This window comes from Thalia democratica, chromosome 2 (genome assembly GCF_965202585.1).
Source record: "Thalia democratica chromosome 2, ktThaDemo2.hap1.1, whole genome shotgun sequence".
Taxonomy (NCBI): domain Eukaryota; kingdom Metazoa; phylum Chordata; class Thaliacea; order Salpida; family Salpidae; genus Thalia; species Thalia democratica.
This window is the reverse complement of record NC_139166.1, coordinates 89211854-89230778: the sequence shown is the minus strand read 5'-3', so window position 1 is coordinate 89230778 and position 18925 is coordinate 89211854. Positions and strand designations below refer to the sequence as shown.

The window sequence follows — 18925 nt, the reverse complement described above, 5'->3', positions numbered from 1 at the left end:
CTTTTTCATTACATCCCTCATATCAGTTTTTTGTTTGTCTTCGCAAATTTCTATTTTAATTGCTCCTGTCGTATTCGTAAATGTAAGTTTATATCTTTTTTATGCGTAACAGATTATCTGTTTTTAGCAGTGAAACTTTGTTGTACTAATAAACTCAAGTAAGCACCAATATTGTTATCACTGTTATATCTTTGAGCACTTTAAAACTTGGTTAGTTAGGTAATCAGCCGTATAAACTTGTAGAATCTTTTGCTTTTGAGTTTGTTGCAGGACAAATACTTACAAATTAAAAACTTTACGATTTAATCAAATACTTTGTTTCTGTTTGATGAGCTTTCACGAAACTTGTCTCAATATTTCTACAGAGATACTTTTTAACATAATAATGTTTCTTTATCATATAAGAGGTTTACTTGCAAAAAATTATATTTCTAATTGTAATATTTTACTAGTATGTGTGCAGGAAACTGATTAAAAGTGACCGTGTTTTTATTATTCTATTTTCTAGGTGATCATAGTTTCTTTTAAACTTTTTTTTAGGAGTACCTTAGTTTTATTTTTTTTAGAAATTAAATTTATATAAACATATATATTTCAATTGTCAACGTTATAATTTTTGACAGATAAATACTAAAACATTTATAGATGACTTTAAAAACAAAAAATATTTCAATTTCAATCGAGATAACTTATTTTTCAAAATTTGACCTTTCAGCTATATTTTGAGAAAAATTTAAGTTAATTTTCGTTAAAGATGCTCTAAAAGCTACTTAGAAATATAAAACTTTACATAAAATTTACATCCGGTAAAACATAAAAACTTATTTACAATAGTGACTTTAAGACAGTCCATAAAACTCAGAAGAAAAAATACAACACCTAACTTGAATATAAAATTTCAAAAAAAAATTATATAGTTTAGGTTTAAATGTTTTTTCAGTACCTAGATGATAATTTACATTTACTATTCAACATAAGGCTTTAACGCTTTGTTTATTATTAGAAAAATTAATAGAATGCAATTTGATTCTTGTTGATTTATAAAATGAAAATTTTAATAGAAACACTATAATACTAACAATGAGTCGCAAAACAAGAAAAAACAATCCCAAAGCCATGGTACCAAATTGTGATGATTTCATAAGAAGCAAGGCTAATTTTTATCTAAAAATTTGCAAAGTCAACTCCAAAAAATGCCTCAAAAAACAATTTAAGGAAAACACTAATGAACCTACTGAAAACGGTAACAAATTTATATTATACATTTGTAGTTATTCATTTCGTTTACAAAGTGAGATACATATTATAAAAAGTAAAAAAAAAGTTTTGCTTGAAACCTTTACAAGCATGTTACCTTAGTTAAAATAGTAAAATTGTTTACATATGTATAAAGTAAAATTAAAATTTAAACTAAATAGATTCTTACTAGTAGTAGCTTAAGTTTATGATAAAAAAAGTGTAGCTCTGGCCTTTAAAAATGTATTCTCGACTGGTTTATAAAAATTAGTAAAAATTATAATCTTTTTTTCAGATAAATTTACAAAGAAAGGACGTCATATCATTTCAAATCTCAAAATGAGCAATGTTCTTATAGAAGAAAGTTTGGAAATTTCTGTTTGCGAATACTTTGATAGAGAAAAAACTCTTAAAACTGTACCTTTATACTTTGAACTTGCTCATTTGTTCAATTCAACTAATCTTGCCCGAGAAGCACTAAAAGTTGTTGAACGTTGTTACACAAGCGTGATAGAAACTAAAAATTTCTTTCACCTGAGCTGTGACGTCGTCAAAAAAGTTCTCTCTTCATCACAACTGCACATCACTTCGGAACTTGAAGTTTTCAACGCGGCAGAGCGTTGGATCCGATTCAACGCGGATGAAAGAACAAAATTTGCGAAAATCCTCCTTCAGACGGTGCGTCTACCTTTGCTGTCGGATGCAGCCCTGCAGCGTTTGTTGCTCGAAAACTTTCTGATTTGCAACAACTATGAGTGCAGATCGGCAGTTGAAAGCGTTTTGCTGCACCGAAAAAGCGTTTGCGACTACCGACACAGTCGTAATGTGGAACACAGGTATTGCAGCCAGAGCTTGTTTGATGTCTTCTTGTCGTCACGAAGAACAGAGTTAAAGAAAGTTGCTTGCGGAAACTTTCAGAACGTAAAAGTTGGCTATCCAGTAGCTGAAAATGAAAGATTTTATAGAGCAGTTGTGGTGGGCGGAAATATCTACGCAATAGTTCGCAAGCAGATGACCAGTGAAAAGAAAGAACTCGTGATAAAAATGCACGTCGATGGCGCGTGGAAAACCGTGGCCACGACGAAGTACCGCAGCCGGTTTTGCGTTTGCAACTTCATGAAAAACATATTTATCATCGGCGGCAGATACAAACGTCGTCTCATGTGCCTCTCCGCGATCCGCTACGACGCGGAGTCGGGCAAAACGAGTTCGGTCGCTGGAACGGAGAAGTTCAATGCGGCGTGCGTCGCTTTCGACGGCCGAATTGTCGCTTGCGGGGGATTTGTTTGGCAAGAGGTTCAACGCGATGTTTTTCAACGGGAAAGTGTTTACACGGGTACCAGCAGCGCTGAAGCGTTCGACCACGCGGCCGGGACGTGGTCGCGAATGCCCGACATGGTTAAATGTCACTACGATCACAGTTTGGTGGCAATCAAAAGCAAGCTGTTCGTGGTTACCAACAACGAGTTGAAGCGGGAGTGCGAAGTGTTTGACAAGAGCAGCAACAGATTTGCTGTCATTGCTTCTCCTTTGTCGTTCCGCGACGTTTGGGGTAAGTCTGTTCCAGGAGCTATTTCGATCGGAAAGAAACTTGTGGTTTTTGGAAAAAGAGAGAAAACGATTGTCTTTTATGATACGGAAAAACATGAATGGTATGAAGAAACATGCGGCTGTTTTAACACTTTACAATATAAGTCTTGCGTTAAACTTCCTCAAATATAAATACTAACTTATTGTTTAATGGTATCAGAGCAGTCATGCAAAATAAATAAATATTTTATTCTTAAAATTGTGCACGTCTAAATAAGTGGTGTAACTAACATTAACAAACATTACTAATATTTTATACCTAAAAAAAAGTACAACTTTTAATTAATTATATTTAGATATTTTTACAAAGTTTATTATTTCTATAACTTTGTTTAAACCAAAGTTTATTTTATTTAGTATTTGCGTTAACGTTGAAGTTTAATTTTGCTTATAACTTTGTAATCTGACTGTGGGCTATCAATGTTGGTGACCCAACATTTAAAGCCTCAGCTGGGTCAGGTTGACTTCCTGTGGGCAGATAGTCAACCTGACCTTTTTGTTCACACTTCTCAGTTATATTAGTTAAATAAACTGCCTGTCACGTTCTGATGTTTAGTTGCATCAGAATTAGTTTGAAACACGTCAGATGATTTTCATTGGCTAGTGCAATGAAGCGTATCTGACTCAAAATATTCTCTGAGCTAAACTTTGAATAATGAATAATGCACGTATTCATAACATGACGAATCTGCTTCAGCAGTTAAACAAATTTACTAAGTTTAAGAAAAAAACTATTGTAGCTGTTTTTGAAACGTATTTTATTTAATTTTTATTTTTTGTCAAGTAAACAAATAGAAGAGCAAGTTTACTTTGAGCTTATTCGAAAAATAAACATGGTTGAGCGATGGTTTATTATTATTATTATAAAATATACAAACTTAATAAGAGATACAAAAAAAAAGAGGTCTTAGGGTATTAAAGGCGGATGATAAAATTATAAAATTTTATCTTTCTTGTAGACTAAAAATATTTTAGTTCATCTTTTAAAATAAAAACCTCAAAATATTAGTTGTGGAAAAATATTTGCTTTGTAATCTGTGTTTAACTTTAATTTAGTATTTTAGTATACTGCAGTTCATAACTATCGCAGTTTACGTTTAATGTTTTACAAATTATTCGTCGAGTAATGAAGCTGAAAAATATGCACCGAACTTTAAACTCTAATTATTCAGTTGCAAAAATATTAGGAACTACTTATCCTTAAAAGTAAAAAATCTTTTTTTTTTCTTTGTTTAATGACAATATCAATATGAATTGATGAAATTAATAAAATGTGAATTTAAACAAAATAAACCAATTAAATAACTTATTATAAAATCTGAAAAGGACACCAAGTTGGCTTGGTTTGGTGGTTATTATAATAAAAAAAAATAATTTAATTTTAAACATATTAAACACACACTACACTACTTATACATTATCACATGTGCAAACTAAACATATAATGATTTTGTTTATTGATACAAACAACTAAAAAAGTGCTGCATGAAAATCAACTTAAAATTTTTTATAGATTTTTGAAGTTAATACAAACAAAAGTTCTATTTGTTTAGTAAGAAAATGTTTGAATAAGCTTTGGTAAAACCATAGTCCACTAAATATTTTTGTCATTACAACACCTATAGTTGTATTTTTTCAAAATATTTCTTGTGTAAAATATTTTGTTTACATTAAAACTTTGACTCAATAAAGCAGGTTTTGTCTCGACTATTAATTAGTAACTACTAAAATAATACAGTACATATATCCTTATTATTTACAAGCAAAACTAAACTATGGATTTAACATATTGTCGTTGTTGTTGTTTATTTTAGTTACACTCAAACGGTTAAAATTATTTTAAGTAAAAATAAATACTATAAAAGTCGCAATGCACAGAATAATTAAAATTAAATTTATAAAAAATTCTGAATTTTCGATACTAAAACTAAATTAAGTTAAAGTATAAAATTTACAATAACACATTCAAAAAGAGATACTTTAGTTTTTTTAATATGTAAACTTGTATATAAACAACGATATATTCATGTATTGTATAATTTTCTTTGTCAACTTGAATCAGACTATAATAACTTTAGTTTTTGTACTATAGCCAATTTTATAACTTTAGGTAGAGATATGTTGTAAAATTATAACTAAGTTTGTCTTATTTATTTTCATGTTAGCTCTAATTCTAGTTACTAAAACACAAATTAAAAGTTTAATTGTTTTTAAAAATATTACTGATTCTTATTCTTAACAAATAAATAAAAATACTTTAAAATGTTAATCGATCATAAATAAAATATTCTTTAATTATGCTAGGAAAAAGTAAAGTAAGTGATTTCATGAGCTATAGCTTAGTTGTGTTATTTACATTCTAACCAAGCATTAAAACCAACCGAAAATAGGGTAGCCAAATTTTGCTGTAATTGTGGAATTTTTTTTTACTTAGTTTTCTAACTTAAGGTAACAATCTAACCTTAATTTCAAGCTTTAAATATTTTGATAATGTTGAAAAAAGACTTTTTTTAAAAACGCTTATAGTTCATCGTAAAATAGGGCAAAGTGAAGTTTTACTACAATAGAGTTTTTAAAAATTAAATCATTTTAATGTTTTTAAACAGGTTGTTGTAATTTAAATGGTATTATGTATAAAAAGGTTAGATTAGTATGAATTACTGATGAAATAAAAAAAAGTTACTTTTAATTTTGGTGAGTCAAACTCTTAAGTCGTATAACTGTTAAAATTTCGTGAAGTTTTTATTTATGTTTTTTTTTTAATCTTTGCAATATGTTATAAAAATGTTTTTCGAATCCATTTAAAATAATTATTTCTTCTAGCAAAATATATATTTAAGTTATATTGAATAACTTTGTGAACATTATGGTAAGGAGTAAGTCTAATTAGTTTAGAAATTTTTATAAAATCAACAAGACATTGTTTTCATTTAAAATATGTGTATCAATTCTGCAGCCCTTTGCTGTATAAAGTAAAGTTTAGGTTTCTTGCATTAATTTTTGTATTTATCACAATTTATATTTTATATAAGTCTACAGTTTGCGAAATTGTATTGTTTTATCACTTAGCAATAAAATAACTTAATACTTTTGATACAAATGTCTTATCTTATATTTAAAAATCTTTGTATAACCGTAGTACTATAGATGTAATGTAAGTAACTGAAAATTTCCAACGAGTATAGAAAATTTCTAGGACGTTTAGTAATAATACCTTATACTTCTTAGCTAATATAGGTGTGAAATAAAATCAGACTATTCAAGTCTAGTCAGATTTGTTATACACTATATTTATATTGTAATTTTATAACAAAAATATACTGTAACCGTCTTCACAATATAATAATTTTGGATGGTTGGGTCTTAGTAGGTTAAGCTGCTCTTAAAAAAGATTACTATTAACGGTTATTTTAAAAATTACAAAAGTTTAGATAGAATGCAGGCTTAATTTATTATTCTAGTTTATACTACAAAAATAACGTTATCAGATTAGTTATTAGTGCACGGATTTTATATAGAAATTTAATTAGTACAGTGAGAAGTAAGTAAGAATATAATAAATTACAATAAAAGTGTTCAAAAAGACTGTTAAAAAGAGCCAAGTATGCACATTTACTAAATAATAGTGATCTACCGAATTGAAGATTCGGACTCGAATTTAGTTAAGTCCTAATTTCAAAATGAGCGTCGGATTCGGATTTGGCTGCATCCTAAATTTTAAAAATATACTCGGATTTGAACTCGGCCAAATCCTAATTTCAAAATAAGATTCGAATTCGGCTGAAATCCATATTTTTGATTCGGAAGACAGCTTTATACTTTTTGCATTTTACTTAATTGTTTGTCAAAATTTAAATGATATGTAAAACTAGTTAATGATTTCAAGCTTTTGTGGATAAAAAATGGTCATTCACACTTACAAAAACCTTATTAAATTTGACTCAGAGTTTTGCACACAGTATAAAAACTATGATGCCTCTAAAATTAAATTAAGTACATATTTAAGGCGTATAATCTCAGATTTTTGTTTAACCGCTTTTATTTTTTCATCATATATTTAGTTTTTTATGTTTGTTTGTTGAAATGAACTACTGAATTATTTATACAAAGATAAAAAAATCAACTTAAATATGTATTTTTAAAGCAAGTGCTAACATATTTCTAGCTATATAATTCTTATTAATATTTTATTATTTATTTAATTGATAATTATAATTTATGATTTATATGTTATAACTTTAAATATTTTTTTTCAAACAACGTTCAAAAGAAAAAAAAAACTTTTAAAAGTAAAATCTTAGTTAATTTATGATAAACTGTTTCAACTACTTGCATTATTCATTGTTGAACTCATAATATGAATAGGATATTTAGAGCTTACTGCAGTTATGAGAAATAAGGCTTAAGTCTGAGGAAAAGTATTGGAAAAAAGGTCAGGTTTATAACCTACTCACAAACAGTAAACCAATCCAAGATGAGACTTTGTACAGCTTTATATAGCTTTTTCCATAGTTTACAAATTTTTATTAAATTTTTGTTTTATTTGATGTTTTATTTTTAAAGTGAAAGATTGTAATGAAAACAAAATCTTAGAACCTCGCAGTTATATCATTCTCCTTACTGGGTTTCTAAAATCCTGGAATTTGAAGTTTAGACTAAAAAATCTGTAAAAAATCTAGAACTTGAGAAATTGATAAAACACTGGAAAAAACTGGAATTTTGAACGAAATTCACTAAAAAACCTAGAACTTTAGAAAAATTTTACATGGTGAGAGTAAAATTTTGATTTGACACAAAAAATCTACCACAAAATTAAATAAAATTTTGCCATCATCACTTATTTTTTTATTAACAAACTTTTATCAGTAGCTCCATTTTTTATATAGAGCTACTTTGTATACAATTTAACACAGTTTTTAACCTTAAACTAAATTTTGAACTAAAAGTATACCCAAAAATGTGTGCTTTTAAATACCTGAAAGAATTTCTGAAAACTTTGAGTAAATTTTCTAAAATCATTTGGCAACCTTGACTTTAGCAATAAGTTGAGACTGGAGACCTTTATTTGTTATATACCTTTAAATACAACAACTTTAAATAAATGATTTCGACAACTTTATAATGTTTTAGTGAGGAAGTATAGTTTACAAAAATTAAACATTTTAAAATAATTTGTTTGTTAGCTTTTATTAATTACAGAAATTAAGGATTGCCTAACATTCAAGGTACTCAAAACAACGAATGGTATTTAAAAATTTAGAAAAGCTAAAGTTGAATGATAAAAAGTATATCTGTTTTTAGGCTAATGAAGGTGGTTATATAAAAAGTTTGTAAATATAATTTTGATGTTTTGTTAGCATAGTAACGAAAGTGATATAAAAATAATAAAATGCATTTGAAAGAGTAAACTACGTAAGATGAAAATTAGAGTGAAAAAAAAATTTGGCTCAGTATTAAGCCGGGCTAAACCTGTAGGGTGGAGGTGGGGACGTGGTGGGTTGAGAAGAGCGACATCGTGCGGAGAAAAAAACAGTAAACTTTTTTAATTATATTTTTTATCAAATCAATTTCTATGCAATCTCAGGCAAAATAAGGGACTCGGTGGCGCCACCTAGCGGATAAAAGTTTTGTTTAAGTCTTCAATATGCAATTAGGTTTTATTTTTCTTATAGCTAAAACTTTAAAAACCTTAACTAAAGGCTTTAAAATTTTAAACTAAAGGCTTTAAACACATTTTACTTAATATTTCGCACAAAGTTAAAGTAAAGTCTCAACTTTAATAATTTTACACCAATAAGTAAAATAAATATACGAAGAAATAAAACATTTAATCTCAAAAACTTATAAGAAAATTTTGGAACTTTTCGTTTATAATTTTCTTATTTTTGTTTAACATGTTTATTTTCAGTAACAAAAATAAACATACTGTCAATTTCAATTAGTTCTGCATAACTGTTTAAGAATAGGTCAGAAAAAATGTTACTTATTAGTGTATCTTATGTTTTTTTTTGAAAACTCTTTTATAGTTGTTCTTAATTTTAATCATAAATTACTCCTTTTATCATACAAATTAGTTTAAGAAATACTTTTGTTTTAATCACTATAAATTTAGAAAACACCTTTAAAGTTTGACTTGAATAATATCTACTATAACTTTTGTAAAATTCATGTTTTTTTGTATGCTTAATATCAGCATATTAATTAACAGTTAAAATAAGTACTAGCACTAATTATATAATAACATGTATAACATCTGCTATTGCTTTGTTCTAAAGTAATTGATTTCTTAAAATAATATATCTTTCTAGGTATGTACTTATTAAAACTTCAACATTAAAATGACTCGTTGTTTCAAAGCTTACGTTAGTCTAAAAATTTTAGAATCTTCTAAATTCATAAAAAACCGACATACAAAAGAAAGGTTTATATTTTAAGTGTTTATAACAGGCATGAACTTGTTTTGAATGAAATAATAAAGTAAATAGTTAAGTTTTTCAAAGTTTAGCTAGTAATGATACCTTTTAATTTATGATAGTACATAACACTTTAATTGATACTTTAAAAACACATAGAGGTCAACGCAGAACTGTTTTAAACTTAATTATTAGTTTTTTTTCATAAAAAAGACAGTTAATACTTCATTAAACTGATCTACTTCACGGTAAATAGTTTAAAACTACTTATGTGCAGTTATCAATAAAATTTCGTTTACTATCCGACAAAATGTAGATCATTTGCATTATTAAACAATCGAGTGGTTTGTGTAAATTTAAACTTTTAAAAACAATTCATAATTATTTAAAATATTCTGAACGTTTTAAAAGATTTCTTTATGTAAATACGTAATGATATACATAACATAATGGTTCAGTTTGACAAAACAATATATTAACAATTTTAGTTCGCTTACAATTTTAATGTAGCGCAAATGATAGTTTGAAGAAAGAATAAAGTGTTAGTTATTTTAAATCAAGCGTATATAAACAAACTTATAAAGACTCATACTTTACGAAAATAGCTTAGTTAGTTGATAACATTGTTGTTGGTATGTATCACATAGTTCCAAAAAAATAGTCTACTTTGCAACTCAATCCAGAATAATTTTACTTCTAACCAACTATTTGCAGATGAAGTTGTATTTCATCAAAAGTTTGTGGTGTTTGTGTTGCCGACACATTTAAATGATGTTTTGAAAACAGTTATGTATGTTACAGCTTAAGTCATGTATTATTTTGTTTCAAAATGTTTTAGGAAAATATCAGTCGATATCTGTTAGTAATGTAAGTATGAATGCAATGTCAATTTCGTTATAAGAATAACAGTGATTTCAGTACATTAAGAAAGTTTTTATGTTGTCTATTAAAAACTTAGGTTTTGAAAGGCTATTATTATTAAACCGTTTTCTCATTAGATTAGTCATTTTCTGTATAGTTTCAAAATTTTAATTTCTCGTCAGTTTCTATATAGACAATTTCGAACTTTTTACTTGCTGTTGCAGTTGTCCAAGGCTTTTAAAAGCATTAATATATATTTGTGTAAACCGAAAAAAAATGTCTTGAAAGCTTCGATATCAATTGTGAAAAAAAAATAAACTTTACATTCTATGACATGCACAATTTAGAAGTTTAAATGATGATTTTTAGTTATCGATCATTAAAAAACAAATATGGAACTTTTTCACAGCTAATAAACTGAAGATTACAAGTAAATTAGTACAGGTATAAGTTGCTTAGTCCTTAAAACCTATAAACTTTTTTGTACACTGAGACTACACCAAGACTACGTTAGTAAACGTTTTTTATAATATCAATAAAGCAATAGGCAAGTACATTGTTTTTAACAAATTTGGTAGCAAAATGTTTCAAGTTATTATCAGTAATTTAAAATTATAGAAGCTCAGGTTTTTTATTTCTAACATTTATCAGGTTTTACACATACAAGAGATTTAAACTATTTAGCAACCATAACTATTCAAGAAACAATCAAAAGTATAAACGGGTTTTAAGCTCCTAATTTTTGCAAAAGTGTTACTTTTCTACACTTTAATTATAATTACTACTTTATAAACTTATAAAACAAACTTTGACAAAACAAAAATTAAAATGTTTTATTTTAAATGCGCTAGCGATAACCAAACAAAAGCAAATTGACTTTTATTTAAAAACAAATGAAAGACTTATACTTTGAAAAGCCAATTGTATAACTCAGCTTACACCCTAGTTAAGAAAATTTTAACATGGGTGTTACTACATCTTAAATGAGTGTTTGTGTGCATGTACATAGAAATATTTTTGAAAACTAATTAGATACTTGCTAGTTGAGTGGTAATCAATAGATATCCGTAAAAATATTTATAAGCCTAACTTTCTTCTACTTTACATTAGTCTTAATAAGTTTGCATGTGTAAATAATTCTACAAGCCATAAGATTCAGACGATAGTCTTACTTATTTTCAAAAATATAATTTTTTTAATGGAATAGAGTCGAGTAAAGGTAGTTTGTTAAAAATGAATTCGACGCAGAGACGGTCAAATTTATTTATAACTTGTTTTGCTGTACATAGACAGAAGAAAGACCTAAAAATTGCGTTACTTGCTAGACAGTGTAAAGCCAATTATGTAGCCTGATATAAAAACTTGTATTTATAAAAAAACAGATCAGTTTTAATATTTAACAAGAAGCGTACTTAGGGATTCAGCAAACTGCGTACATTTTAGTCAAAACGCTTTTCTAGGAAGTACGGCACGTGAGCAAATAATTGAAGACTAGCAAACGATTTATACAAACCCAAGTACTGAATTTTAGTAAAATGATGTTTACTTGATTTAATTCTACAAAACAACTAGGTATACCACCTTTTTCAGTGTAACAAGCCCGGACAACGAAACAGTTTTTAAAATCAACTACACTTATCAAAAAGCATTTTAATTATACTTATATAAATAAGCTCTCACTTGCTGAAAATTTAGGTAGATAAGGATCTAAATATGAATTAAACAGCAAAAAAGCTCAAGTTAAACAGCCTTCTTTTTTGAGCTTTATATGAGAAACATAACAAACTTATATAAGCCGAAGAAACATTTAATTTTTTGTAAGAAACGAAAACCTTATTGTTGAAAAATGTGAAAGAACAAGGTGGACACTATTTATGACATAAGGAAACTTTCAACATACTTTAAACTTCTTGATTTAATTAAATTGCTTTTACTTTTACATTACTTTTAGTAACTTTAGTTTTTTTTATAAATAAACCTTCAAAACGAAGAATTAAACTTCATCATTTAAACAAAGAAATGTCTATTTGCAGTAAGATGTAATTTTATTCACAAAACCATTAAAAAAAACAATAATAAAAATTGAAGAAGCATCCATCACCCTTCGTCTGCTGATTTTCATTGTCATCAGTTCCTGTTTAATACGTTGGTTATAATACTTTTTATGTTATGAAATTTAAAAAAAAAAAAACTAATAACTAATAAATACCTATATTTAACAAATAACTGTATTTCAGTCTCTTAATTTTTTCAAATACATTTTTAAATTACAATTGGTCGAAGTTATAATAAATACAAACAAAATTTGTCAAAATATAGTTTTAACTACAGTACAATTTTAAATACTACTTATTGAAAAATTTAGAAAAATTATTGTAAAATAAAGTTTCATCAAATAGGACTATCAATTTCAAAACACTACTAAAAAATAAACATAGAATAATGGAAGATATTAGTGGTTATATTGGCTTCAATTAAAAGCAAATAATTTTCAAAGAAAATAAATCAAGACCGAAAAGTGTCTACACTTACAATTAAACTATATTTTTAACAAGCTTTAAACTATCTTAGATTTTGGCTACTAGAAAATGAACAAAAAAAAAATAGAGAATTTTTAAACAAATTATTTTACTTTACAAAAAGTTTGCATAAACTACAACAATGAGCAAAACGTTTTAACTTAAAATTAAGTTTTATCTATACAAAAGTTTTAAGTTTAACCTTTTACCATTATAAAAGCTACAAAAAACTATAATCATAAGCAAAATTATATCAAAAGTAAAACTATTAAATTAATTAAAGTTCTTAAACTTTTTTTACAGAAAAAAATAAACTATTACTCAGGGTTGATGAAAACAAAGATCATAAGCAAAATTATTTCAAAATTAAAACTATTAAATAACTAAAGTTTCTTAAACTTTTTTTACAGGAAAAAACAAACTATTACTCAGGGTTGACAATCGTTTATTGAAGAGTTTTACAAGTGTTTGAAAGACAAGTTTTTGATTCAATCTTTAGTATAAAATTAAATTTAAGCTCTTAAATGGGATAAAAGTATAAAAGATACTATTGTGTGTGTTTTATACTTAAAAAAAATTACAAAATAAGAAAAAGTATTTGTGTATGATATATTTTTCGTATTTAGTCCAGTTTTATCATTTTAAACGTAAACTTGTTTAAAGTTCTAGGTTTTTCTAAAAGTTTCTCAAATTCTAGTTATATTTTTGTCTGGATAGTCAAATTCCAGGTATTAAGAGGTTTTTTGGCAACCCTGATTAATGTATTGGAAACTAATTCTAATAAAAACAATATAAAAAACAAGATTCATTTAATTTGCAAAATAATACATTAACAATTTATTGGTAAACAAAACTTCTACAACATATAAAAATTCTATTTTAAAATCTATGTTTAATTTTTCTTAACTTAATGCATCTTTTATGAAATAAAACTTTAATCTGTTAAATATAACTAATTTAATGAGTGTTTTTAAAAGTACAGAATTTGAAGGTTTTACTGCAACTTTATTTAAAAAATATAATTTTAAATTAAACAAAAAACGTCTTGAAAACAAAAACTAAATCATAAAAAATTGAAGTGTTTTAATAAAAATTTAATTTTTATTTTTATAAATTACATAAAAAACTAACTTTGGTAGCGTTGGCCTTTTGTTTGGAAAGTGACGGGTTAATTTTCGTATTCCAGGAACTGGTTTCGTGTATCAATAGAGGACATCAGCATTTGTCATTTGGATTTCTGACCTATGATGTCAAATTAACTATTTTCATTTCGAAGTACTTGATAAAAAAATTACGTTTAATTTTTAAATAAAACCTTAAATTATTAATTACTTATGCTATTTAACTTTAGAAAACTATACAATTTTTTTTCACTAATAACTAACAATAAACTAGATCTATTTAGCACAACAAATTAGTACAGCTTTTTTTTTAATTAATCATCTGCCTACAACAGTTTAGCTTTGGGCTACGGAGCATACTAATTTTAATGTCCCGTTAAGAAAACCTAGTTTATTAGATAAGTTACTAAAGTCTGATAAACCAGTACAATATCACCATGTACCAACAATTTTCAATACAGTTTAGCCTACCCAGCTTATCCAAATATATTATTTATAGAAATTAAGTGTTTTATTGAATCAAACACAAAAAAATCATTTTATTGTAAGTCTTTCGTTGAAACTAAAAAATGTAATTTAAAAAAATAAAATTGTGTTTTGACACATTTTAGAAAATTTAGATTATAAATGCCTTTATGTATAAGTGGATATTTTTCATTAGATTGTTATTTTGTTAAAAATACATACTTAACTTATGCAAATTTGTTTTCAAACTTTATTTTATGTTTTCAATCATAATGCTCAACATCAAGTTGTTTTTAGATTTAGAGAACTTTAATAATTAAATAAAAAACCTTTAGTATCTTACAGTTTTATATTAACAAAAAATTTCATCTTTTTATTGTTAACCTTCTGATTTTTAATATATTTTGAATGATTCTTTTAAACATAGTTTAAGAAACATTTCTTAAAAATTAAAGGTCTCTAGCACAGAGTTTTCAAAAATAGAACAAAAATTGTTGATGGGCTTTGAAGGCCTAAGGGAGGTTAATCACTTTTTTGTTTAGTTACAATTAATTTCATGTTGCCTTTTACAGATTTAAATAATTCAAAATAATTTTAAGATATAGCCGGTCAACTCCGAGACTACAATAGGTTCCTTATGAAAGCAGAGTTGCCACTCCTTTTTTTATAATTATCAAGGACTTCCAAATTTCTTATAGATTGTTAAAAGTACACATTTCTTAGTCTGTTTCTGGTTTTAATTAAGCTTCAGGTGAGAAAACTTTGTTAAATAGTATTAATAAACATTAAAAAGATACTGTAAACCTACTTTTTAGCTTTTTTTTCAGTAAAAAATTTTTGATGATGACATAAAAAATTATCTGTGGAATAAATTTCTTGTGCCAAATCGACATATTACTGAACATGTTAAAATTGATAAAATTCCCAGGGTTTTTTTCAAATTTTTACAAATTCCAGGTTATACTGATTTTTTTATTTTGCCTAAATTGTCAAATACCTGGTTTTTTTAGGTTTTCAGGTAATTTGGCAAACCTGTGAGAGGCGCAAACTAGAGAAAAAAAAACACTACTTTACTATATTTCACTCAAAATTTATCTCCTCTTAAGTTTTCTGAGGTAATAACCTTAAATTTTTAAGAAATGTTTCTTACATTGTTTAGAATATTAAGAAATAAAAAGACAAATAAAAAATTATTTTCAGTCCCTTACAAACATTTATCTGTCAAAAGTATTCATAAACAATTTTAGCTCACAAAATAGACTAGGCTTGTTTTACCTTACACAAAATGTATTTGGATTTAATTTAGCTTAGAGCTAATAGACATAACTAAAATTATTTCATTATTTAATGAAAAAATTATTTAAAACCAAAAATATATTATATCTGTTAATTGAATAAACTATTAGCAACCAAAATAGTAATTATAAATTATTAAAATTAAATCTTCTTATTTTTCATAAATAATTACACACATATTAAACTGTTCAAATGCTTTAGAAGGAAAATTCAAGATTTTTTTTAGTTTATAAAAAACAAAACTTTAATAAAAAAAAGTGTTAACATTATTTTCATTACCAAATACAGCTAAAATTGATTAATATACAAATAATTTAAAACTTAATGAAAACTTATGGAATAACAAACCTTGAAACAAGTGGTGGAAATGAACTTTTCCTACTGCAGCACTGGTGGGGGATGTTCTGATGAAAGTTATAACATTATAAAAACATGATCAAGATGATTTGTAATTAAAAACAACTTTGTAGATTAGTTTGACGCATATCAAAAATTGTATCAAACAGGTTGCAATTAAGTAGTACAAATAAAACTAACCATGTCATGATGGTATGGTGTTGTGGTTTTAAATCAAGTGTCCATTATGATTGCTGATTCATAAATTATTAAACTATGTACTGTACAATAATGTGTAAAATTAAAAAATAAAATTATATGTGATCATATTATTATATTTCATTAATATATCTTTGTCTTAAAGCTAAGATATAACTTTACACATTCTAAGCGTTCATAACAAAAAATGTATTTTGGTTGAATATTTTATTAGAAATTATAATTGTTCCAGTATAGTTGAACACTATTCTAGATTTTATGGACAAGTTAATCCCAACAGGCTTTTTACAAATTTCATCAGAGTTTTATGATTTCTTCCAGTTTTATCTAATAGCAAACTTCCTTGCCTTCTTTAACTTGAATACTATTAATGCTACTTATAATATACTTGGCAACAAAATAAATTATATTGTGTTAAAACTTTTATCAAATGCCACAACTATTTCTAACCACACTTCATCTAAATTAACCAAGATTCCATGTTTGTGATCATATTTAAAGGTTAACTTTGGTTTTAATTTCTTAAATCAAGTTTAAAAAACTGGTTCATGAGCTGCAAAGGAGCCAGCTGATGAGAGGCAATAAGGGGGTTCTTGGGCCAAACATTGAAATTGGACATTTGTTCAAATTCAATATTTTCCTGTATTCAAGGTAAAATATACAATACTAAGTTGCTCATAGTTAAATAGACAGAGTAAGACATAAAAATGTAATTGTAGACATAAATAACAGTGTGAGCTTTTGTTTTTGCTTTTCCAGAAGCATTAGTTCAGATTCAACATACACCATACTGTAGGTTACCATAAAAAAAAGTAATGTACAGGACTATCTGATCAGGGCTGTGAAGTTTTATTAGTCAAAAAATCTTACTTATGTAAGTATTTTAGAGGTATTTATTGCAAATAAAAAAATATTTATTATTAAAATTAAAATTTTGAAAAACTTTTAATTATATTAGTATAAAAATGAGTGAAAAACTTCAGTCTAATTCCATAACAATTTTAAAACTATTTTCGTTAATTTTTACTGTTATTTGAATAACTTGTTTTCATTATTTCATTCTAAATTGAAACGTTCGTTTGTTTAATTCCTATCCACTTTTTATTACAAAAAAGAACTTATTAATGACAAAAACTACTTATTTATGACTAAAACAAACTTAATGTTTTAACTCAAGCTTTAAATTTAAATTTTTATTTTTGCTTTTTAAATAGACAAAAATATATATTCTTACAACCAAAAGTATATCTAAACTTAACACTTACAGCTGCTAAATTTTATAATTAAAAAATCTTAAAATATTTGAACTTTTAAATTACAATTTCTAATAGGATAAAGAAAATAATTCTTAAAATACAACATATTACTTCTATACTCTTTTCAAGAGCGTAAAACTAGAAAAATTATTCTTGAAATAAATAAAAAAGACCAACATATGTAATACATAAAATGGTTTTCAATGCTCATAACATGAGATAAATTACAATACTATTAAGGTGTTATAAATAAAAGTTTTTTTAACATGTTAAGCTTAACAAAAAGATATAAAATATTATGTTGTCATTTTTAGTTTTAATCAAAAAGTTTAAGTATTTATTAAAAAAATTAAGTATTTGAACTAAAACTGCAAAAATAAATGTTATAAAATAAAACCAATTACAGTTTTTTTATTGCCTTTGAAACATTTAACTTTTATTCATTTAAAGTGTGTTTAAAAATAAAGAGTTACAAAAATTTGATTTCATAATAAAATAGAAATAAATTGAAGAATTGTTTTGTTATATGATGTAAGTAAGCATGCTAATAGATCTGCTTTTAGACTTTTTAAAGGTAAACTGTAATTTTACGACCATATTAGATCTGTATCGCTGTTTTTATAAAAAAAAATGATTTTCATGTTTACCTATATTATCTAGAAAAATATTACATGAGGAAATTAGCTACTCAAGAAGTGATTTATTTTTATCAAGACTTTCTATAATTTTTTGAAGAAAACTTGAGATTTTATCTTTAAAATTTATATTCTTTTAAATTTAAAAAATCTTAGTAGAGATAGTTTTGGTACTAAAAACAGTTAGTTCAATATTGTATTAAAATTTATTATTTTTTTTTAAACTTAGAAAAGTTTAGTGATATTAATGCTACTAAATGGAAATTTATCCTTATCAAAAACATTAGAAATAGAAAAAAAGTTTTTTTGATTATAAATTATTTATTTAGCTAAATGGCATTTCTTTTTCGAAAATATAATTAAGAAACAAGATTTTAGATTTTCACTTGTTGTTTTACTTAGATGATATTAAATTAAACTTTATTCTAACAATATCTTCTTCCTTACTTACTAGAAATATTTCAGACTTTTTGTTTTCTGAGTGAACAAAACCATTTGTGGTCCAGATAATTTTCATTTTTTTTGTTTTTGAACTGGTTTGCTACAGTAAAGTTTTTCAGATTTCTGTGTATAATGTTTGTATCAACGCAACAAACCCTTTTTCGTTATCCATTTGTAGATTTAAATTCTACGCACCAAAACATTTTTTTTAATTTTATTGAGTTTAATTTCATTAAATCCCACAAACATTACTTCGAATTTGATGTTATAAATTCAATTGACTTATCCACTAAGCTTTTCAGATTTTTTGTAGTGTCATCTTAGATTTTATTATGACTTAGTAATCTTCCCTTGATAATCAAAATAACTGAAAAATCTTTTTCATTCCATCCCTCATATCAGTTTTTTGTTTGTCTTCGCAAATTTCTATTTTAATTGCTCCTGTCGTATTCGTAAATGTAAGTTTATATCTTTTTTATGCGTAACAGATTATCTGTTTTTAGCAGTGAAACTTTGTTATACTAATAAACTCAAGTA

At 25.8% G+C, this 18925-nt stretch overlaps 1 protein-coding gene across 1 annotated transcript; it reads left to right on the top strand.

Moving 5' to 3' along the window:
- Positions 1-1575: 1575 nt before the first annotated feature.
- On the top strand, positions 1576-2958 carry LOC145829098 (kelch-like protein 7). The gene has a single exon (XM_082936827.1). The coding sequence runs from the start codon at positions 1576-1578 to the stop codon at positions 2956-2958; it is 1383 nt and encodes a 460-aa protein (XP_082792953.1).
- Positions 2959-18925: the final 15967 nt, after the last annotated feature.